This window comes from Petaurus breviceps, unplaced genomic scaffold (assembly GCF_028583685.1).
Source record: "Petaurus breviceps papuanus isolate PSGF00001 unplaced genomic scaffold, PetGlider_PUasm1.0 175, whole genome shotgun sequence".
Lineage (NCBI taxonomy): Eukaryota > Metazoa > Chordata > Mammalia > Diprotodontia > Petauridae > Petaurus > Petaurus breviceps.
In genome coordinates this window covers 25,288,919-25,314,219 of record NW_027185764.1, presented here as the reverse complement: position 1 = coordinate 25,314,219, position 25,301 = coordinate 25,288,919, and the positions used below count along the sequence as shown (strand labels likewise).

The 25,301-nt window shown below is 37.2% G+C and overlaps 1 protein-coding gene across 1 annotated transcript in view; it reads left to right on the top strand.

The window, feature by feature from the left end:
- Positions 1–25,301, top strand: part of LOC138158751 (phospholipid-transporting ATPase ABCA3-like) — a 177,674-nt gene that overhangs the window by 101,872 nt on the left and 50,501 nt on the right. The window contains exons 18-19 of the mRNA XM_069084939.1: positions 7,458–7,668; positions 12,590–12,893. Coding sequence (XP_068941040.1) covers positions 7,458–7,668; positions 12,590–12,893 — 515 coding nt within the window. The remainder of the gene's footprint in view (positions 1–7,457; positions 7,669–12,589; positions 12,894–25,301) is intronic.

The window sequence follows — 25,301 nt, the reverse complement described above, 5'->3', positions numbered from 1 at the left end:
CTTGGTTTTCTAATTTTTTTAATGTATAGCTAGTTCATTAATCCCTTCTTTTTCTGTTTTGTTAAGAAAAGGTTTTTCTTGATAAAAATAATTTATGATTTAATATTTGTAATTTAAATCATAACCATAATAATTAAAGTGATGGCTAATCTTAAGCATAATGTTCAGAATAACAATCAAGAAATCTAATGAAAAACAACAGTAAATGACTTCATCCACACCTGAGCTTCACAAAAAGTCAGTCAGAATTGCAGAGACAAATAGAAAAGAGGACTCCTAGAAAATACAGGAGAAAACAGAGAGTAGCTTCCCAAAACCACCAGACCCAAACCAGAGACACATGTAGCCCCATGGATTTTTATTTCTAAGCATAAAGAAAGCCCAAAGTAGTCAGAAACCCACAGTGAGGGCCTTTAAAGGGTCTAGGACAGAGGAAGGGAACCTGCCACAAGTGACCACCTTCTAGGTCCTTGGGTGTGGCCTCTTGACTGAGTCCAAGTTTTACAGAATAAATCCTTTTATTAAGGGAATTTGTTCTGTGAAGTTTGGATTCAGTACAAAGGGGAGCACTGGAAGACCTAGAGGGCCACATGTGGCCTTAGGCCACAGGTTCTCCACCCTTGATCTAAGAGTAGCAAAGACCAGGAGCTGCAGCAAGCAGTCCAGGGACTCCAGATCCCTAGCACTCTGTCCTGAGATACCATATAGGACCCTGGAGATTCATTGCTCTGAACTGATGCATTCTAACACCAAGAGGTAGAGATAAACTGAGAATAAAAAAAACCAATCACCCAACCCAAAAATGCAGCAAGAGGCAGAACCTGGCCTTTGCATAAAACTCCCATTTAAGAACTAAGGTTAGAAAGATGAACAAGCAAAAAATATGCAGACTGCTATATGAAGTATTATAACAGATGAAAAGATGCCAAAAATCCAGCTTAGGAGAGAGTAACTCTATAACAACTGTAAGTGAAGACTCAAAGAAAAAATATTTTCCCAAAAGGACTACATACATATCTTGAAGAAATGAAGCCCAAAAATGCAAATGAAATGAAACCTTGGACAGAAAGAATTAGAAGGAAAATAAGCTATAGAACAAAAAAATGATGAAGCTTACCTAAACAATTGACTCCTTAAAAACTAGAATAGGTCAAACACAATTTAATGACTCTATGAGACAGCAAGCAGTATTAGACTGAGACAATCGAAAATGTTCATAATCTATATGATTTCACAACTCTCCTGGGAAACAGCAGAGAAATAATTTAAGAATCCTTGATCTCCCTCAAAATGATAATTTTTTTTGAAAGACTGGACCCTATATTTAAAGCAATCACAAATGAAAATTTCCCAGACTCCAATCCATCCTCCATTCACCCACCAAAGTGATTTTTCTAAAGTATAAATCTGATCATGTCACCCTACTACTCAGTAAATTCCAGTGCCTCCCTGTCACCTCTAAGATCAATACAAAATGCTCTGTTTGGCATTCAAAACCCTTCATGCCGTGTTTCCCCGATAATAAGACCTATCCTGAAAATAAGCCCTCCCCTTACTGTGTAAGATTCCTCTAAAATAAGCCCTCCCCCAAAAATAAGCCCTATTGAGATTGCTACTGTAGTGAAGGTGATCCCCTGTGCTATATGCTACATTATGGTACCCTCTGTATGCACCGTTCCCCCCCCCCCGGTGAAACGCACGCCGCGCTCCGAGCTGCATCCAATCAGAGCTGCAGCAGTGAGCGCATCATCCTGTTCTTTATTAAATTCATTATTGAATAAAGGTACATTTTTTTGTTCACATTTACCTGTTTATTAAAATTGCTGTCAATGTTCATTAAAATAAGCCCTCCCCTGAAAATAAGCCCTCTGGTGTTTTTCTGTCCCAAAAAATTAATAAGACAGTGTCTTATTATCGGGGAAACACGGTAGGTGCACCACAGGCCCTGATCTATGAAGAGCACATCCAGGAGCAAGCAGCAGTGTTGTGGCTCAGATCCCAATAGCAGAGAAGGACCTCAGGTTTAACTTCTATTCTGTTTTGTTTTGTTCTGTTTTTACCTTTTGGAGGGTAATTGGGGTTAAGTAACTTGCCCAAGGTTACACGGCTAGATTTTTGTGTGGGTGTTGATTGTCTGAGGCCGGAACCGAACTGGGGTCCTCCTGACTCTGGCCGGCTTTACTCACTGCGCCACCTAGCCACCCCTTAACTTCTATTCTAGTCCAGTCAAAATGCAACAGTAGCTTTGGGGTAGGAATCCCAAACCAAAGGGAGAATCTATAGTTCTGTGCTTTAAAAGCAGCAGAATTTCTCAGTGGCTGAGTCTTTAAAAGCAGCAATCTACTGTTGCCGAGACAAAAACCCATACAGAACTCAGACCAAAGGTGCAAAAATTAGACTTTGCCTTAAAATAGGTCACTTCTGGTGCACTGAAAGCTTTTAGTCACTAATCTGAGTTGTCCCTGAGATACTGGAATAACACAACCTTTGGTACCTCAAAAAAAAAAAAAGCAGCAAGTGGGTTTTCTCTCTAGAAAATGGTTACAATGGAGGGAAATAATAGGAAGGCAAAAGGGAATGGGTCAACCTTATTCTCATTGAATTTGGCTTGGGGAGGGAATGACATACACACTAAATAGGGTATTTCACCCTACAGGAGAGTAGGGGGGAAGGGGATGAGAGGGGGGATGATGGAAGGGAGGGCAGGCTTGGGGGGAGGAAAGTTGGAAGTACTCACTTTTGAAAAGGGACAGAATCAAAGTATAGAATAGAACAAGTAAGAGGTGGGATAGGAGAGAAGGAAATATAGTCAGTCTTTTGCAATATATACACTATGGAAATATTTTGCATAACTACACATGTACAGCCTATATTGAATTGCTTATCTTCCGAGTAAGGGTGGGTGACAGGGGAGGAAAGGAATGAATCTGGAATTCAAAGTTTTAAAATCAAATGTTTAAAATATATATAATATATACTATTATTAATATTATTTTACCTGTACCTGGGAAATAAGATATACAGGCACTGGGGCATAGAGATCCACCATGCCCTACTGGAAAGTCAGAGGAGGTATGGGGGAAGATACAGGAGAGAGCAGATGGGAGGAGGGGATATCCAGTGGGATCACTATTTTGGGGTGGTAGGTAGGGAAAAAACGGGGAGAAAATTTGTAACTCAAAATATTGCGGAAATGAATGATGTAAACTAGAAGTTAATAAAGCATTTTTAAAAAGAAACTCAAAAAAAATAAAGTGATCTCAGAAAGAGTGCAGTAATTTGCTAGTGTAGGTAGGGGCATTATCAGTTTTCAATTGTTTTAGAATGCCCATTGAAGCAAAAGACTGTAACATAATGGTTACTTACATTTTTACTGCTTCCCCTATGTAAAAGGAAGCTGGAGGAATAATATATATAACACATTGAAGGCAGTTTTTAATAATCTGTCTAGCTTGTTCCTAGTAACATGGAATTGTTCATATAGAGTATGTGCATTTTGACAAAAATTAAAGTGAGATAACATAGCTCTATGAATATTTTGGGGAAAAAAGAGTTGGAAAAACTTGAACTTTTTGATTAATAGTCTCATTATTTAAATAAAGAGGTCCAGGAAGTGAAGAATGGGGTGTAATAGGAGTTAAATAGGTCGTGGCCTCTACCTTATGAGAGTTTCTAATCTTAAAAAAAAAGTTGAAAAGATCTGTATACTGTGTGTGTTTAAGTTTAGCAGTATCAGTATGTGGGCACATGTACACTGAATATTTGCTATCTGACACAATATTAAGGGGAAAAGAAAAAATCATCTTGCAATAATATCATAGTAGAAATCTGTGTCTTGTGGGCAGAAGTAAAGTAAATATTAATAACTTTATCATTATTAGAATTAATGTAGTAGTTTGCATTTCCAGGAAACTGATAGACAAAATAGTTTCTGACTAGAACCTTACAACTGAATGGTAGACATACAATCTAGTTTCACAAAGTTTGTGTATCCTCTGATTATATTCATTTTTAAAGAAAGAGATACTTCAGAAATTGAATCTTTTACCTATAAGTTCAGACACTACTTTAACTCTTGCTTAGGCCATGGAATGACTATACAATGAAATCAAAATAGCAAAATCTGTTCTACTTTACTTTAACTTAGCTATAAATTGTCTTGGAAATGAAAGTTTTAGTGGTTTGGTTTTTTTTTAATCATACTAGGGATTAAAAAGAAATTTTAAAAGTATATACCCTTTATTCAAAAGAGTTTTAAAATTCATAAATGATCACTAAACTTTTATGAAGGAAATTAATTGAAAAGTTTTAAAATGATAGCTTCTGTTTTTTACCTTAAACAAAAACAAAACGTGTAAGACTGAAATTCATTTAAACCAAATTGGTATAACATAAGTAACATAAATTCTCAAGGTATTGAGGTATTATGAGATTAGTAAACTATTTCAGAATTCTTAGATAACACAAAGTTTTTAGTCAAAAAAGGTACAATTGAATCTTTACATTGGCAATAATTAAGAAGCTGGTCACAGTACTTTTAAAAGCTATTGGTATTAGAAAGGCTCTAAACAATGGGGATATTTTAAAGTGAGCATAAGTAGTTTGTATAAATTTTTGTATATATTCTAATTCTAGATAAAATATAACATTAGGTTTCCCATAAAGCTAACACAGAAGAGTTCATATCTTTTACTGACTAATTATTCTGATCATAGAAATGTTGCTATAGAAAGAAAAAATAATATGTGAATTAAATATAGTATTAAATGCTTTTTATTTTAAGTAGCAGTTTTTCACCAATCACAGTTCATATCCAGTTTCATGTTAATTTTATCCCCATGGAGCTTTAATAAACAATAAAGATTTACTAGGTTTCTACTACATAAAGAATTTCATTTAACGTTTTTCTTTCTCAAATTTAAACTTGTCCTGGTGTAAAAGCCAACTGTTAGAAATTCTTTCCCTTATTATTTCTTATCATCTTCTCTTCACTCTACTTGGCCAGAGTGGAATGAAGAGGAAGAGATTTTCAAACTTTTAAAAATCTTAAAACTTCTGTTCACACTTTTTAATGCAAATAGTTTATGCCTGATACTTTTTTCTATACTCTATGATTTAATATTACCATCATATAGTCTATAAAATAAAATGCTTTTTCCCTCTCTTTCTCTCTCCCGCTGCCTCCTGAAGAAGGGAGAGGGAAAAGGATAGCAGCATTCCAGCAGTTTTAAACCTTACAGGGTATCAGATTACTTACACTCACTCTCATTCACACAGAGACACAAAAACAAAATTGTAATTGACTATTGGTGATAAATAATTCTCCTTCTTTTACTTTTTTTTCTTTTTTGCTTTTTGGAGGACAATTGGGTTTAAGTAACTTGCCCAAGGTCACACGTCTAAGTTTTTTGTTTGTGTGTGTTAAATGTCTGAGGTCAGATCCGAACTCAGGTCCTCCTGACTCCAGGGCCAACACTCTACTCACTGCACCACCTAGCCACCCCTTACTATTCTTTTTAAAAATCTTAGATAACATTCTTGGTCTCTACTTTCACTTTGTACCTGTCCCATTTTCTCCTGAAAGCTTTTTTTCCAAGACTTGCTGAGCTTGTTTGTATTTTCTTTAATCCCTATTACATACTCTCATTAGCCTTGTGAGTTACCCTCTGTAAGTTTTTAACTTGACAGAAAATCCTTTAACTTTCTCCTCCTACCTTTAGTTTTGTTCTCTGGAGTTATAGGAGGCCACTCCTCTACCAGGTACTTTTCTTAAGTCACTGCTCATGGCGCCATTGATGCCTGCATCAAAATAGGCACAGGCCAAACTAAGAAGCTTGGAATGATGGACATGAGCCAGGTGGGTTCTGTCATAGCAGTTCCGATTTATTGGTCAGAGGGCAGGGTTTATAAAATGAATGGAAAGCAATTATCTCTTAGGTTCCCATGAGAAAATGTTTAATGTCCTTGTCCATTTATGCATATTTGTATGTTTTAATGTCTTTGTTCCCTTGAATGCATCTATGTCTGGGTCACTTCTCGGTTATCATGTCCTAAACTCCTGCAAGTCAGGAAGAGATGGTGAACCAATCTTAAGACATAATATAGCTTTCATGGGGAGCTGGCTTGGAAGAAATCCTGGACCAGAGTCTTCCCATTTATGGACCATTTAAGAGATTGGCCTTCCACACTTGTTGAAATTAGAAAAAATGTGAGCCTTTAATAGTTAATGTCTATACATTTTGAGGACTTTCCTTTGTATTACTCTGAAGTACAAGTATAGAGGTAGATGGATGAGATGATCTAGGCTCAGAGGTTATTTAGCAGATTGGATGGGAATAGTAGAAAGTCATGGGAATAATAGGAAATCAAGAATACTGGAAAGTGTAGCATTGAAGTCCTCATTTGCCTTGTGTTACTTGACTCTAGGGAGAAGAACTAGAAACATTAGTTGAAAGTAACATAGAGAGGGGCAGCTAGGTGGCGCAGTGAATAGAGCACCATCCCTGGAGTCAGGAGGACCTGAGTTCAAATCTGGCCTCAGACATTTCACACAAAAACTAGCCATGTGACCTTGGGCAAGTCACTTAACCCCAATGCCCTCCAAAAAGCAAAAAAAAAAAAGTAACACAGAGACAAACTAAGCTTATAGAAGAGATTCCTGGTCAGGTGTGGGTTAATGTAAGTATCTTCTGATATCCTTTCCACCTTAAATTCAGTGCTTCCTGATATAATTCTTCATGGAAAGGAAATTGTCAGTAGACTGAGTTGTATTGAGCTTAAATCATTAAAGATATAAATGAAGATGGAAACAATATTCACCTAGTAAAATTCTTCATTATTTGTGGAGTGTACTTTCTGCTGTTGTTCTTTATAACCTGTGTCAGTTCCATTCCTGCAGGGTTACTGAAACAAATTCTTCCCATTTGATTTCATCCTTTTTGTTCTTGAATAACGGATTTAGATTTTTACAGCCAGGTGAAATATAAGAAAGCAAAGAAGCACTTATATAGCAATGAATAGTACATTAAAGAATCAGGGATAATATAATATAAAACTTTATAATTGTCTTTACTATTGTTTTGACTTTGTAGTACCCAAATGATTTTAAGACCTATCATACATACTCCTCAGAGACCTTTTAAGCAGTTTCACGAGCTTTAGAACCACTGTATATCCCAGAGTAAGACATTTTTCCACTTACAAAATGCAACTGGATTTTCACTTTCCTATAAGTTTCACTGCAGAGGTCATTTCTAATTATATATTTTGCAGATATGCCCATATTTCTTAGTAATTAGAAGGTTTTCCTGTTTTTGATGTGTTGAAAAATTATCCCTTTTTATTTCTAATGCATGCCTTACTAAGGGTATTATTTAGTGTTTTATCAATTACATTGACATCCTCCCAAAGACAATTAACTTTCAGCTCTAGCTAAAATGAAATGCTTTTTGGTACAGGGTTGGTAAAATGGTGGATGCCAAGATGGATCTCCAAGCCGTCCAACTGTCTGCCTCAAATAAAGAATTCCTGAGACAGGCCAGCAGAATGTCTTTAGAAGGAGATAACATGGGGCTTTATCTTAGTGACACTGATGATGAAGAAGATAAAAAACCAGACAACCAGGAGCACCATGAGCACCACTACCACTCTGTCAAATTCAATACAGGGGTAAGCAATCTTGCTTGGAACCGTAAGCCTGGAAGATTTGGTTAGCAAGCAAGGTACATGTTTTGATTTCAGCATTTGAACTGTTAACCTGAAAAGTTTGGTTAAAGGAAACAAACAGACTAGATTATATACATTTATCATTTATTACCTTAAAGTTAGCAGTTCATGATCATGGAACCAGAAACTAAGTTCTGACTGCCTGAACAAAAGAATCAGAATACATTTTAGAACCATGCCAATTCAGGGTGGCTTTATCACACAAATTTATGACCTCCATGTGTTTACTATCCATATCATGAGAAAGAAGTTCCTTGGTTGTAAATACAAATTGACAAGATAATGGACAGAGCAGGATCCATTTGGAATTTATTGTCTCAGGATGTCTATTTTCCTCCCATATGGAGTTTGTCTCCCAAAATAAGAGAATCCTACTTTCAGCCTTATCTGGTCTCTGGAGTTGCTGGCACAGGAAAAGGCATTTTTAAAGCAAGGTTAAACAATCTGATTTGTTCAGGATTTAGATAAAGTAATATTAAATTATTATTATTTTCTCCTTTTGGTCAAAGACAAATCTTTAAAGATTTCGTTTGTAAACCAAAGAAGGTATGGGAAAAAAAAACTTTCTTCTTGGGGGGGGGGGGCAGTGTTCCCAAAATCCTTATCTATGTAAATATAGGTTTTTCCCAATCACTTCCTGAAATAGGGGGCACTAAAGGTAATGGTCAAATCCTTTGTCAGACTGAGTCTGTCTCATGCAGTTACTGGGGAAATAGGAGAAGTTACTTTTCTCCTGTGGTTGGACATCCCATAGGTGGGCAACTTCTGTAATGCAAATGCAAACAAGCAAAAGGAACAGGTAGTAAGGGGGATCAAGGAAGGAAGCACAATGGGAATACATAACAACCAAGTAAAAATAAGCTAAAGCTGCAAAAAGATATAAAGAACCAGTCTTGGATATGTAAGGGACCCAGGTAGAGAGGGAGGTCTGGTCCATACTCTTGGGAAAGGTATCTGCATCTGATGTCATCTTTTTCAGGTCCCTTGACTCAGATGTCCACTCAGGTGCAGGGGCAACCTTTAGATGTGTCAGATGAATCCAAAAGTCCATATCCACAAGCTGGAGTAGTCAGACTTGACAAGGGCTCCCAGAAAATATATGATTTGATACTAAGGACACATAGAAGTGGTTGTTTCCTAGCCACACAGGGCTAGCTTCAAACAGTGCAATAAATGGTTCAGTTTTGTAGCCACACAGGACTAGGTTTAAACAATACAATAAAGTTTTTCTCACAGTTTACAAAATTGCATGATCACATTCAGTCAGGTACAAATTAGACGACTTAGGTGGCTCACAGTATACTAGTTTTGGGAAGGGGGATTTACATGTCACCAAAACAACCAAGGAAGCTTACATGTGAACCATACAAAATCAACAGAATCATTATTACCAATGTTAATTAACATCAAAGAACTTGTATCCCAGTGACTATTCCCAATATCCATTTAAACAGCACTTTTTGTATCCCAGATGCCTCATGTAGTTATACAGTTCAAAAAAGGAGTTCTGCTTCTCTGGTTCAGATCTAGAATTTCCCAGGGATTCTGGATTAATATAAATTAGTACAGTCACTTAAAATTGGTCCCACATTTTTGAAACTTCAGAGAGTTTCCAGTACATGTATCACTTGCTGTTTCCGTCCTTAAATCCTGTACCTGGTATAAGAATCCTTAAAATGTGAAGATCTATCCATAAAATGAGTTCATCTGCCTTGTAAAATTATCAGACAGATACTTTAATAAGAAAGAAATAATTTCACCTTTACCACTGTCTTATACAGTCTTTGTGCAGAAATCCAAATTTGAGATATTATTACCAAAACATGCTTAAAACTTGAATTTCCATGATAAAAAAATTTTGAAAGCCAATCATATACATCTTTATATAGTTCGTAGAGGAATCAGTCTGATCTTGTTGCTTTTTTCAAAATTTGCTAGCCTTTTTAATCTTTAATTACTTGGTCTAATTATTTCCTCCTTTGGAAGATATCTATATTATATTTATTTGACAATGAATACAGGTTATAATTATGAGCATTTCATTTTTACATCGTATTATAGCAACTCAGAACTTCTTGACTAATAATTTTGCTATAAAAGAAAAAGAGGGGCAGTGTCATATATCTTAACAGAAGGAAAGAACCTCCTTAGTTTGATTCCAGGTATGTGTCATATCTGATAGGAATCATGTAGCCCCTAGGTGCTGAGAACAAGGCTTAGGAGTAATCAAGTGGAAAATTTTCCTTTTCAGAAAGGAAAAAAGCACAATTGGAAAATAGAGTTAAGAAAATCCTGCCTAGGCAGTGTCCAAGGTTGTCTTCAAAACTTTTCTCAGGCACACACTTCCACCTTTAGCAGCTCTCAGTCTGCAACCCATGCCATTCTGTTATAGGCTTTATGACAACTATCCCTGTAATCAAAGCTTAAAACAATAGTAAATTGCAGTCTCAAAAAGTCTTAAATGGCAAATAAATATAGACTGGTATCCTTCAGATAATAATATCTAAAATTTGATTGAGCTATTAATTATAAAATCAAGTTTCATAATTTTTCTATCTTCTTAAACTACTTCCTCATACTCTTCCAACATACTTAAACTATCTGAAACTGACACAAAGGTATCCAGAGCAACTATTTAGAGACAGGAGGAGCTTGGATAACCCCCATTTGTCCCTAAATCTTCTTATCTGCCTTCCATATTTCTAACCTAACCTTTACTTATCTTTCTAAATCTCTCAAACCCATTATCCAGATTATACAGCTTTCCTTTAAATTTTAACCATAAAACAAGATTGCTCGTAAGTTATTATTCCTTACTAACATAACTATCCTGTACTGGAATCCCTAGCTTAAACAAAGCAAAGAGGTTAATGGCTAACCCCACAGGCTGACAGATTTATATACTTGTTTATTCTTCCCTAATTATACCCAGTCTGGAAGAATGAAATACTTCAGGAATTTAAATCTTTTACATATATGTTCAAATATACATTTTAACTTTTGCTTAGGCCATGGAATAACTACAAATTTAGATTAAAACAGCAAGATCTCTTCTGCTTTACAACTTATTGCATTAATTTAAAATAACTTATTTTGAAAATTTAGTAGGTCTTCAAACAAATCACAAATTTTTCAAAACATTTCTTCTAAAAATATTTCCCTTTCCTTAAAAAATAGTTTAAATTTATCCTGATGTTAAGAGAAATAATCATTAAACTTTTAGGAAGAAAATTAGTTGGAAAATTTTAAATGATATCTTTCTCCCTCCTTTAAACAAAAATAAACCTTTAAAATTGGAATTCACTAAACTAAATGCAAAATGTCCTTAAGAACATAAATTCCTAAGGTATTATACAGAATTCCTAAATCACAAAGTTCCTTAGTCAAAAAGGTGTTTTCAATAGAGAATTTGTTTTTTTTAATAAACCAAGAAAAGCATACCTCATTAAATTAGCCTTATCATAATAGCAAAGTTTACCAGATCTTAAATTTACTCAGTATCTTTTCTTTCCTTTGTCTTTAAATATATCACTAGAAATCAATTACATTCTGGAATCTCACATAGAGAATGAATGTGGTGATCCATAAACCTTTAAATTAACATAACTACATTCTTAGATGAAGCAGGCTTGAAAACCATGCCCCTATTTTTTCTTTTTTTCACGGTTTCTCATTTGCTCAATAAGAATTCTACAACACATAAACTTCTGCACAGAGTTTAAAGAACTTTAGGTGAATGTATTTCTAAATCACCTTGAACAGAGAATAATTCATCTCATTATTAATAATGTGGAAATTAGAACTTTAAACCACTATATATTTCCATAATAGCCAAAATTTTAAATAAGACAATTTGCTATCATAGTAAATATCAGCAGTATTATTACTACTGGTTTGTAACCCAAATATAACAGCTTTAAATTATCAAATTTTATAACATAAAAAACCCAATTCACATAGAACACAATCCAGATTTTTTAAATTGCTGTAACACCATTTCTACTTCATAATGGTTTTCAATTTTCACTAGCTAAGCGAACACATACAGGGAATGACATCAACTGCAAATTGCCCCAAGCTCAGTACATTTTGCAGCTATGGAAAAGGGAGAGGTAGAGGGATCAGAACTGTGGCACATTCACTGGGGCCTGCCTCCAAGAATTATAATCACTGGGAAGCCAGCCTCTGTTCCAGGTAAATTCTACACTTCTTTGTTCCAGTTGCAAAATTTATCTTATATCTGCTTGACCTGTTTCCTGAATTTGTAAAGGGAAAAATAATAGTGGTTGCTATGGGATCAAAATAATATAATGATTGTAAAATCTTTAATATAATGACTGACTTATGTTGGATATGACATTATTATCTCTCTAACTTTGAAGTGATTTTTGAATGCCAGGACTGATGGAATCATTAATTTCTGTTTGTGATAGTTTGGAAATGCAGTTGATGTCCTAAGGTATTATACAAAATTCCTAGATCACAAAGTTCCTTAGTCAAAAAAGGCGTTTGTAATAGAGAGACTGTTTTTTTTAATAAGCCAAGAAAAGCATACCTCATTAAATTAGCCTTATCACAATAGCAAATTTTACCAGATCTTAAATTTACTCAGTATTTTTCTTTGTCTTTAAATGTGTCACTAGAAATCAATTACATTCTGGAATCTCACACAGAGAGTGAATGTGGTGATCCAAAAAACTTCAAATAAAGCATGAAGCAAGCTTGAAAATCATACCCCTAGTTTTTCTTTTTTTCAAGATTTCTCATTTGCTTAATAAGAATTTTACAACACAGAAACTTCTGCACAGAGTTTAAAGAACTTTAGGTGAATGTATTTACCATAATACTTCTTTCTGCTTTCTAGATTTATCTCTACAGTCAGCAGTTCTATGCCATGTTAGTAAAGAGGGCTACCTTCAGTTTGCGTAATTGGAAGTTAATACTACTGCAGATTTTGGTACTTCTAACATTTACTTCCATACTTCTGAAAGCCATCACTTTCTATTCAGAAGTGCAAGATGACCCTAAATTAGAGATGAGCTTGCAACCATATGGCCGAACCATTGTGCCTTTCTCTGTTTCTGGAAATACAGAACTGAGTCGGCGATTCAAACAACATATTCAAGTTTTGCTACACGATGAGAAACAAGTGCCTCAGTTGGTTAAAGGTAAGGGTCACATATAGTGGGACGATTTTCTGATTGACTGGTTCCTCCAAGAACTTCCAATTTAAGGAGGAAACTCGGGACAAAAATGACTTCATCCCTCCCTAGGCTGAGTCATCTCCATAGGACTTTTTCTACCTGATGCCTCTGAGCCAGGTACCTTCTCTCACACAACCCTTTCAGTTCCCTTTTACATGTTGTCTTTCCTCACTAGAATTTAAGATCCTTGAGGGCAGGAGCTTTCTTTCTGCTTCTGTTTGTATTGCTTAACCCAGTACCTAGCACTTAGTAAGCATTTAATAAATGCTTGTTGTCTGACATTTCAATTCATTAATATATTTATTAAGCAGCTGCTATATGAAAGGCACTATACTAAGAATCTCACAGTGCAGCATTGTGTGCAATCTCATGGTTTGTAGCACCACTGGGTACAGTGCTTCAGCTTCCTGCAGTGAGTCTTTAGACAGTCAAGGGCTAAAGACTACACAGCCTTGTTTCTTAGGGCCAGCTCATTTTGAAATCACAACTTCCTAAATTTTCATTAGGAATTAAAACTTTCTGTTTGACTTATTCAAAGTGTTTATGATTCTGTAATTTAATTTATTTTTTTCAAATGAAGGTAATCAAGATAAAAATGATAAGGCAGCTCCAGTTATATGTATTAAGAATCATATGTTGACTCTAATTAGTCTATTTTTGGGTGAGGATATAAAAATGGAAATAATACTGTATGATTCTCAGCCCATGGTATATATGCATTTTTAATACAGAAAAAGATTATAATTTTAGTCTTATGGATATGATATTTTAGAATCTATTGATAAATATCACTAATCTTTTTTATGCTTTTACTCAATAGATACTAACATATAATTCATTCTTATTTTTTCATTTTATACAAATATTGTTTACAGAATTCATTCATTTTTATCTTGCCTTTATTTTTTATATCACAATCATTTCCTAATATTCTCCCCCCCGCCCCGTATGTAACTCTTCCTTGTAATAAAGAAACACAGTAAACAAAATACCACTACCAAGAAAAGAAAAGAATATTTCATCATTTGTTTTCCAGGACCAGGATTGATCATTGCAATTAATCTAAGTTCACCTGCCTTTTAGGGTTGTTTTTCATTTGCATTATTGTAGTCATTGTATATACTTAGACCCTAATTTATACAAATGAGGCTGTCCCTCCTCTCCAGTGAGTAGCATGGGGTCATTTTGCATGTCTCAGAGAGAGACAAAATAAACATCTCTAGCCTCTTCTCCCTCTTATTTTAAATAATGCCGTACAGGGATACAGGAGGTTGGTAATAAAAACTTGGCCACTCAGCTCTTTTTAGAGAGAGAGAATACCAGGCTGGAATTATATCTGTCTTCTCCTTTAAATATTATTAGTCTAGGGTTTTCAGGTTCAAGCTAAACTTCTGAATGCTGTTCATTAATCAGAGGAAAGTAAGATTCTAAGCTTTATTTCCTAGGCTTGATCCCTTTCCCACCTAATACCAGTTCCACAGCGAACAGTTATTTATCCAAATCAATGGCAAAACAAATCAAAGGAAGTATACATTGGAGAATATGTAACAGATGATATAGAGTAAATGAGCTCCCCCATTGGGAACAAAGAGAATCCTGAATCTCGCTCCAGGGGAAGTTCCTCAGAGTCTGTGGTTGCAGAAGTTGGGGCTAGGGAGATGATGGAGACTGCCAACTCCTCTCAAGTTCAGTTTCTTCCCAGAATCTTAGTTTCCTCTAAGCATCTTGAGTGGGGGTTGGCATTGTACATCTTTTCTCTAGAAACTGGAAATGAGAAGCACCCAAAGTGACTACACAACCCAAAATGACTTGAAACCCAAAGAAACTAGAGACTCAAAGTGACTAAAGAGAATGGAGCTCTTTTATCTTCTTTGTCACCAACTCAACCTCACCCTTTTGCAGGTGCAGGGAATTTATTTTAACCAATGATGAAAAGTCCCATATCAATGGATCTTGGGACTCAGTTCCACAAATAATGAATCTTGTATACCAATCACATTATTTGAATTCACACTGCATATTTTCATTTTGCTGGGACCAATAACTTTATTTTACATAGCTATAATTTCAAATAATAGGAATTCAAATAACATGCTTCATTATTCACACCAGTTCTGATTCCTTCACCTATTTTGTTTCTAATTTTGTTGCTACAAAAAGTACTGCTAGAAATATTTTGTTACATATGTTCCATAATTCAGGATTATCATGGTTCATCTGGTAGTGTAATGGCTGGGAGGAAATAAACACTTTCTACACAGAACATCTTGCAAAGCCAATCTGTTTCAGAAATAGTAAATGGCACACCAACTGAAGAAAAATAAGCAATCAATATTTTCTGGTTTTAATCTCTGTGGTACAATATGTCCAGGAGTTTGCAACATTAATTTTTTTGCATAACTCAAAATTGATTTCCAGAATAATGATTTATTACTGTGTCTCTGTTCTCACAGTGGGGCAGGTAGGTGGTGCAGCGGACAGAGTGCTGGGCCTAGAGTCAAGGAAGAGTCATATTCCTGAGTTCAAATATAGTCTCATGCACTTACTGTGTGAACCTGGGGAAATCATTTAACTCTATTTGCTTCAGTTCTTCATCTGTAAAACGAGCTAGAGAAGGAAATAGCAAACCACTCCAGTATCTTTGCCAAGGAAACCCCCAATGGGGTCACAAAAAGCTGGACACAACCGAAAAACAGTTGAACAACAACTTCTCATAGCACCTTCAGTGGATATGAGGTAAAAATGGGAAGTTTATTTAATTTGATTTTCTCTTATCTTCATGAATTAGGACATTTTTAACTTAGTTTACGTTTCTTCCCTTGAGATTCTTTTTTTTCATATCCTTTGATATGAACATTGTAAGAAATACATAAAGACTTTAGAAATGAGAAAAGCCACCCCATCATCAGGGACTGAAGGAAAGGAAGAGAGAATAGGTAACAATGGCAAGGTGTTTTGAGATCAAGAAAATAGAGCTTATATAGAATGTTCTGTTTTCTCAGTAAAATAAAAGGCAAGGCATTCAGATAAAAGGGCAAGGGACAGGGCTGTGTAGGAGTGTAATGGAAAGGAAATTTGAAGATCTTCCCTACCCCTTAATGGGCCTCACTTGGAGCCTAATAAAAGAAGCTTGCTTGGGGGAGGGAGGGAGTGCTTGTTTTTCAGGAAGGCCCACACTTTTTGTTACTTTGTAATTAGGCAGTGGTTCATAAAGTTTGTGGTGTCCTCTGACCCTGAAGAAGAGTTTTGTGATTTGGCCGGATGAAACTCTGGGTAGCCATTGAGTCCCCCAACTTTGAAAACTCAGATGATGGTGCTTCTCTCTCTGGTAACTAACCATGTATATATGTAATGGTCAGACAGCTAGAAGCCCTGTCTGTTGGTCTGTTGAATTGTGTTATTTTCTCTAGCTGTATTTTTTGTCTGCTTGTAATTTGTTTGTATTTTCTGAAATTCAGTTCATATATAGATATATGTATGTATATATATATATGTGTGTGTGTGTGTGTGTATATGTATATATGTTTATGTAAAGTAAGATTGTTAACCCTTTTTGAGTTGCTTTCCTTTAGAAAAGCAGATCAAAGAATCTGTGCTGGCAGCCATCCTGGGTATGCTAGGGTGCTTGCTGTTACAAAGAAGCTTGAGGAAAGAAGAGAATATTTGGAATGACTTCTTTGGGGAGTAAGATAGGGAATTGAATTAGGATTAAAAATATTGCTTTGTTGAGGTTAATTAACAAAAGTTTGTAGTATATTCAGTCAGTTTAATTGCTTGACTTCCTTTAGTTCCATTCAGCTGGGTAGGAGTGGAAGAGACAGTGGAAGTAAACCAGGCTGGAAGTTTGACAGTGTTTAAGCAGCAATAGGACAGGGGAGTAAGAGTCTCAAGAACAGAAGATACTATTGTACTGACCTGATTACTTCTAGGGTTGAGATTGGGAAGAGAGGAAAATAAAGTCAGAGCAGAGGTAATGACCTGAGGAAGTTAGTTGTTTCCTTCATTCTTTTTTTTTTTTAAAGCAACTGGGGTTAAGTAACTTGCTCAGGGTTACACGGCCAGTTATTTTTCATGTGTGTGCCAAGTATCTGAGGCCGGAACCAATCCTGGGTCTCCCGACACCAGGGCTGGTGCTCTTACTCACTGCACCACCTGGCCACCCCTGTTTCCTTCATTCTTGAGGACCAAAATGAAATCACTCTGTTAGAGTCAAGTTACAGTGCATCTCCCTGTGGCTGGTCAAACCAATATGACCTCAGAATGCTCTACCACAGGTCAGGCACAAACAGTCCATGTGAACATCTGGGGTGGATTCTCTAAATCTGTACATCTTGTGTTTCTTTTAAGCTACTTCAATTCTGCTTTGTTCATAGTGAGGGCACACCATGCGGGGCAGTTCTGTGCCAGTGTCTCCCATGTCACACAATCAGTTCCAAAGTTCTTAAGAGAGACCACAATTCTTGTTGCTTAGAATCTACTGTTGAAGCAGTAAAATTCACTATATCTTAAATCCTCATAATCACTGCCGAATAAAGTTTTATAATTGCAAGTGGAAAGGTATGTGGGAAAGAGATGATTTCTTTGAACCCTGGAGCAGCTCCAGCATTAATCCTATTTCTCAATTCTAGTTCAGTGGACCCTCAATTCCAGATTGTTTTCTTATACCTAGTATGCATATAACCATATTATCTGCTACTATAGCAAGATGTAGGTAAGTCTATCTTAGTACACTCTAGTGGTATTGTACCCAAAGTAGCCAACCTCAGTCTTTTTATCCCTTTTAGAGGAGGGGCTGTGTTTGCTGGACCAACTTCCATCAGTTTTGGAACCCCTGAAAACATTAGCAAAACCCTCTCCCAGGATTTCTGTAAACATACAACAAGAAAATCCTTCTTCAGGGCTTCTGAACCAACAGAAAGGTTCCCAGACCCCTGCAACAACAGCACTGTCCTTCACCAGTGGACAGTATTCACTCTGTCTGCAGAACAGTCTCCAGACCCCTGCAACAACAGCACTGTCCTTCACCAGTGGGCAGTATTCACTCTCTGTCTGCAGGACAGTCTCAGGATCTCTTAGCCAGCAGCCAAGTTCCAGGACTTCTTCAACAAAAGGACTGTCTTTCACCAGTGGACAAATCTGGCAAAACAACATCAAAACAGACAGACAAAGTACCAGCAAAACAGCCATGTCTCCTCAGTCCTTGGCAGCTCCGGGGGCAGGTCTCAAAAGTCCAGGGCAATTCAAAGTGGCCTTCAGCGATCCTTTCAGTCTCTCTCTGCCTCCACGAGGTGCTGCTTCCAAAAAGGTTCTTGCAAAAAGAACTTCCAAAAAGGTTCTTCCTGCCTCCCTCTTGTCTCTCCAAATCTACGTCACCAGCTCCTCCCAGTTCAGGACTTTCTTTTCACATCAACAAGTCCATCCCACAGGTGGGATTAACAAACTCTGGGTTTTAACACAATCAGTTTGAAAACCAAGCCAATGCAGGGGAATCTTTAAATGCCATTACTATTACAATGTTGTTCCCTCTTTGAGCCAGTTCCGATGAGAGTAAAGTTCAAGCATCCCTCCCATCTCCCCTTCACTGTAAAAGTTCTTCCTTTTTTGCTTCTTTATGTAATATAATTTACCCCATTCTCCCTCTTCTTCCTCCTTCTCCCAATGCATCCTGCTTTCTCACCCTTCAATTTTATATTTTTTTTAAATCATCCCATTGTAGTCAACTTACAACTGTGCCCTCTGTCTACATATACACCTTCTAACTGCTCTGATAATGAAAATATTCTTAGGAGTTATAAGAATCATCTTCTCCTATAAGAATATAAATAGTTTAACCTTATTGAATGCAATATAACTTGTCTTTCATGTTTACCTTTTTATGCTCCTCTTGAGTCTTATATTTGAAATTGAAATTTTCTATTCAGATCGTCTTTCATGAGGATTGCTTGAAAATTCTCTGTTTCATTAAATGCCCCTTTTCCCCTGAAGGATTACACTTAGTTTTCCTAGATTATTCTTGTTTGTAATTCTAACTTCTTTGCCTTTCAGATTATCACACTCCAAGCCATTTCATCCTTTAATGTAGAAGCTGTTAAGTCATGTGTTATCCTGACTGTGGCTCCACAATATTTGAATTGTTGCTTTCCACCTCCTTGCAATATTTTCTTCTAGGTCTAGGAACTCCAGAATTTGGCTATAACATTCCTGAGAGTTTTCATTTGAGGATCTCTTTCAGGGGGTGATTGGTAGATTCTTTCCATTTCTATTTAACACTCTGTTTTCTAAGATATCAGGGAAGTTTTCCTTGATACTCTCTTGAAAGATGATATCAAGGCTCTTTTTTGATCATGGCTTTCAATAATTCTTAAATTATCTCTCCTTGATCTATATTTCAGGTCACTTGGTTTTTCTGATGAGATATTTAACATTTGATTCTATATTTTTTTCATTTTGTTTTATTGCTTCTTGATATCTCATTGAGCCTTTAGTTTCCATTTGCCCAATTCTATTTTTTAAGGAATATTCTTCAGTGAGCTTTTGTACCTCTCTTTCCATTTGATTATGCTTTTTAAGGAGTTCTTTTCAGTACATTTTTGTGCCTCTTTACCATTTGAACAGTTTTATTTTTTAAGATGTTATTTTCTTCAGTATTTTTGGTAGCTCCTATACAAAGCTATTGACTATAATTCACAATTTTCTTTCATCACTCTTGTTTCTTCTGTTTCTCTTATTTGATTGCTAAAATCTTTTTTGAGTTCTCCCAGGAATTCTTTTGGGGCCTGTGACCAATTGATGTTTTTCTTTAAAACTTTGTATGTATCTCATTTGACTTCAAAGTCTTCTTCTGAGTTTGTCTTGATCTTCCCTGTCACTATAATAACTTTCTGTAGTCAGGTTCTTTTTTTTTTGTTTGCTCATTTTTCCAGCCCATTTCTTGGCTTTGAACTTTATGTCAAAGTTGGACTCTGCTGTTGGGGCAGAGGGGGCACAGTCCCAAGTTTCAAGTTTTTTGTGCTGCTGTTTCCAAAACTACTTTTGAGGATCTATATGTTTTTAGTTCTTACGAAGTGGTATGATGTATGGAGAGGTATGGCCACTGCTCTTCTGGACTGTACTCTGGTTTGTGAGCAATGTCAGTCACCCTTTTCTACCCTAGAACTATGACCAGGATTGCTGCTCCCTACTGTCACAAGCACTAATGTGCTAATGCTCCTCCTCACCCTGGTACTGCAACCCTCAACTGTGTATGAGCAATGCCGCAGGGTCCTGCAGCCAGTGCTAACCAAAAGCACCCAGTAAATATCCTTCTGACCAGTTACCATCTGTGGGTTGAAAGCCCCAGAAACCCCAGCCATTGGTGCAATCAACCCCAAGGTCTGCTATTGGCTTGCTGGGACATGGCCTGCACTGCACTGCACTCTACTCTCACTCCCATGAAATAGATGTTTTCTGCTGACCTTTTTAGTTGTCTTGGGCAGGAAAATTTTTTCACCCTTACCTTTTATTGGTTCTGCTGCTCCAGAATTTGTTTTGAGGTATTATTTTGAACTTGTATAGAGAGGAGTTTGAGAGTTCAAATGAGTCCCTGTCTTTAATCTGCCATCTTGGTTATACTCCAACCATAGCATTTTGTTGTATACCATCTCCCTTAGCACTTAGGTGAACTCAGTGTGGTCATTGTGATTTCTAGTCATTGCCCCTTTTATTAACTTCTCCAAAGCAACCTCTTCAACCTTAAAAGATAGGTCATTTGAAACATCATATCATCTCTTTTCTGTGCTTTATTGCAACCAAGTTAACTATCCAACACCTGCAAACATTAAATTACTATTGCCTTGTGGCATAGCATCTTCAAGGCATGTATGATGTTTGAGGCAAGTTCTCCAAGGCTCTTTAGTTCCATTTCATCATTACCTTCACATGTCTAAAGCATCTCTGTTAATCTCAGGAAAACTTCCCATATGTGATCCATGGAAAATAAACAGGAAAGATGTAAAGTCTACCCAAAAAATCATTAAAAAAAAAAAGGAAAGGCAGAACAATGGGAAAAAAAATCATTTCACCAGGAAAGGTAACAGGGAATGTGAAAGGAGACCACACCAGCCTATACACAAATACCACCATCAAAAGAAAAATAGAAAGACAGGACTTCCATCTATTAGAACTGTGACAAAGATGATCATATAAAGGCTATAAAAAGAATGCAACCTTGGTGCTGCAGAAGCTGAGGTCAGAATCAGGATTAAGATCAGAAAAGGAGATGGAGCCAAGAAAGAAGGTCATCCCAGCCTCCACAAGTACATTTGATTTTATTGATTTAATTCATCCCCTTCTCACCTACTCTCCTGTAGGGTGAGATACCCTATTTAGTGTATGTGTCATACCCTCCCTGAGCCAAATTCAATGAGAATAAGGTTTTACCTTTTTGCCTTACTGTTCTTCCCCTCCATTGTGACCATTTTCCCTTGCCTCTTCTATATGAGATAGTTTACCCCATTCTGTCTCTCCCCATCTCCTCTCATTTTCCATTCTCACCTCTTAATTTCACCTTTTAAGTATCATCCCTTCCTATTAAATTGGTCCTGTGCCCTCTATCTATGTATACCTGTAAACATATATACACACATTCACATATGTATTCATATGCCCGTATGCCCTCCTATATAGACATATATATATACATATATATTTATTTATTTATATTCCCTTCAACTATTTTCATACTGAGAAAAGTTTCATCAGTTACAATTATTTTTTTCCATGTAGGAATATAAATAGTTCAACTTTGATAAGTTCCTTATGATTTCTTTTCCCTGTTCACCTTCTGATGCTTCTCTTGCTTCTTGTATCTGAATGTCACATTTTCTATTCAACTCTGGTTTTTTCATCAAGAATGCTTGAAAGTCCTCTATTCCATTGAATGACCATATTTTCCCCTGAAACATGGTACTCAGTTTTGCTGGGTAGGTGATTCTGGGTTTTAATCCCAGCTCCTTTGGCCTCTGGAATATCAAATTCTAAGCCCTTCTATCCCTCAGTGTAGATCCTGTGTTATCCTGATTGTGTTTCTTCAATATTAAAATTGTTTCTTCCTGGCTGCGTACAATATTCTCTCCTTGATCTGGGAATTCCAGAACCTGGCTATAATATTCCTAGGAGTTTTCTTTTTGGGATCTTTTTCAGGAGGTGATCAGTGGATTCTTTGAACCTCTATTTTGCCCTCTGGTTTGAAAATATTGGGGCAGTTTTCCTTGAAAATTTCTTGGAGGATGATTTCTAGGTTCTTTCTTTGATCATGGCTTTCAGGTAGTCCAATAATTTTTAAATTATCTGTCCTGGATCTATTTTCCAGGTCACTGGCTTTTCCAATGAGATATTTCACATTGCCTTCTATTCTTTCATTTGGATCTGTTTAACAGCACCTTGATTTCTCATAAAGTCACTAGCTTCCATTTGCTCCAGTCTAATTCTGAAGGAATGATTCTCTTCAGTGAGCTTTTGAGATTCTTTTTCCATCTGGCAAATTCAGCTTTTTAAGGCATTCTTTTCCTTTGTCTTTTTGAGCCTCTTTTACCATTTGAGTTAGTCTATTTTTTAAGGTGTTGTTTTCCTCAGTCAGGCTGTTGACTCTTATTTCACAATTTTCTTGCATCATTCTCATTTCTCTTTCCAATTTTTCCTCCACTTCTCTTATTTGTTTCTTAAGGTCCTCAATAATCAGCTTGTATTTTCCTTTGAAGCATTTGGTGCGGGAGTTCTGACTTCACTGTCTTCCTCCTGTTCCATGCTTTGATCCTTTTTGTCACCAAAATAGGAATATAAAGTTGGGTTGCTCTGGTTTTTGTTTTTTTTTTTCTTTGCTTCCTTTGCCTACTCATTTTGCCACTCAATTACTTGACTTTTTGGCTTTTTGCCACAATAGGACTCTGCCACCAGACAGGTGAGCTTCATTCCAAACGTTGGGTTCTCTCAGCTGCCGAAGGTATTAGTTGGGTGCTCTCTCCAAAGTATCCACATGCTCTGGCAAGCTGGACACACACCCCAGGACCTCCACCCTAGACCGCAATCCAGATCCAAGCAGGTTAAAGCAGGGGCAATTACCCCTTAGACTGGTCTCTTGGTCCCCTTACACTCTGCAGGCCAGGAGCTGAAGCTGCCACATGGTGGCAGCTGCACAGCCACAGCACCTCAGCAGCTCCTGCCTCCAGGGCATAAAGGCTGACCATACTCCCAACTACTGAATCCCAAAATCCACACTGCACTGATCTCTCACTTTGTCCTTAGCATCTATGTGTTTATAGTTCTGGAAACCACCACAGCTGCTGGTAATCTAAAGTCCCTCCAGCTGGTGGTTGGTCAGGCCCACCCTGGGGCTAAAACCTCTGACTTGTGTGGGGCTGGACTCCGCTCCCAAAGCACTGTGCTGGAAGATTTCTGCAGGCCTGCCAGGCTGTCCTTAGCGGGAGGTTAGCTTTTCTGTGTCATTTTGTGTGTTCTATAGCTCCAAAGTTTGTTCAGAGTCCCCTTTTACATGAACTGGGGAAGGTGGAAGCTGGAGCCCCATGGAAGTCCTGTTTCTACTCCACCATCTTGACTCCACCCCCCATTTCTGCGTTTTAAGGCGTTCTTCTCCTCATTGGTTTTTTGGACCTCTTTTGCCATTTGAGTTAGACTATTTTTTAAGGTGTTATTTTCTTCAGTATATTTTGGGTCTCTGTTTGCAAACTGTTGACTTTTTTTATGATTTTCTTGTAACACTCATTTCTCTTCCCAATTTTTCCTCTACTTCTCTTACTTGATTTTCAAAATCCTTTTTGAGTTTTTCCATGGCCTGAGACCAATTCATATTTTTCTTTGGAGACTATTTATGGGAGTTTTGACTTTGTTATCTTCTTCTGAGTATGGGTTTAGATCTGGTAAATTTCTATGGTCAGAATTTTTTTCTATCATTTGCACATTTTCCCAGCCTATTGTAATGGTATTAGAATTTAAAGATCGCCTTATATTGGCTTGGTTTTTGGCTTGTGTTAAAACCCAGAGCTTGTGAATCCCACTTGTGGGATGGACTTGTTGACATGAAGAGAGGGGGCTGAACTGGGAGGAACTGGTACCGTGGATAGAGAGGCCTAAGCAGAGAGAGGCCAGAAGAACTTTTGGGAGCAGCATTGTGGAGGCAGAGAGAGAGAATTGCCTGGGGCCAGAGTTGCTGAGAGAGAGAAAACTGCCAGCTGAAGCCACCCAGACTGCTGAGGGCCAATTGGAACTGCCCAAGGACTTTGAGAACTGCCACCCAGAGCTGCCAAGAACTGAGGAGGCGTGACTGCAGTGCCAGTATTTTTTCTGTCTGTTTTGATGTCATTTTGCTAGATTTGTCTGCTGGTAAAGGACAATGCTGTCATTGCAGAGGTTCTGGAACCTTGCTGTTGGTTCAGAAGCCCTGAAGGAGGTTTTCTTGTTGTATGTTTACAGAAATCCTGGGAGAGGGTCTTGCTAATGTTTTCAGGGGTCCTGAGACTGTTCTACAGGCAGAGAGTGAATTGGTGAGGACACTGGCAATGTATATTGTGGCTTTGTAAGCTTTGTTTTCCCAGGAACAGAGATTGCTGAGAACTTGCCTTGGGTCAAGATGAAGAAAAGGTCTCTTCTTGGATATTGAATGCTGTGATGATATTGTAACCTTGTTATGGCTTAAGGGTAGATTGCCTTTGTGCTCTCCACTGCCCTTTGAGAATATGCTTGGTGGTAACTGATGATAACTGTAATGCAGTTGTGATCCAGGGGTGGAGCACTTTGATTTTTGTACTTTGTGACTGACCAAATGAATGTTTATTTTTTGAATAAAATTTTGAATTTATTTATGAATTTGTTTATGATTGGAAACTAATATCCACTTGAGAAGAAAGACTTTGTGACTGACTAAATGAATGTACTATCCAGAGGTGGAGAACTTTGACTTTATACTTTGTGATTGAATTGAGAACTTACTAAATGACTGAGTTACCCTGTATTTTGATTTTCTCTTTTCTGTGATGTTTTGCCTCAATTTGTTAACTGAATATATGTAGAGTTACTATGCTCATAATTCTGAACTTGGAAGCTGCTTTTGCTTGGCGTTTGACTTTTAAAGTGGGGCTCTCACTCTAGGGTTTGGAGCCAAGATGAGACAGTAGACACAGGAATTCCCCATGGCTCCAGCTTCCCCCTCCTCCAATACATGTAAAAAATGATTCTAAACAAATTTTAGAGCTACAGAAATCACAAAGTGACAGAGAGAAACAAATCTCCCACTGAAGGCAGCCCAGCAGGCCTGTAAGAAGGGGCCCAGCCCACCCCCATGTGAGCCTGCGGTCTTAGCCCCAGGGCAGACCTGACCAG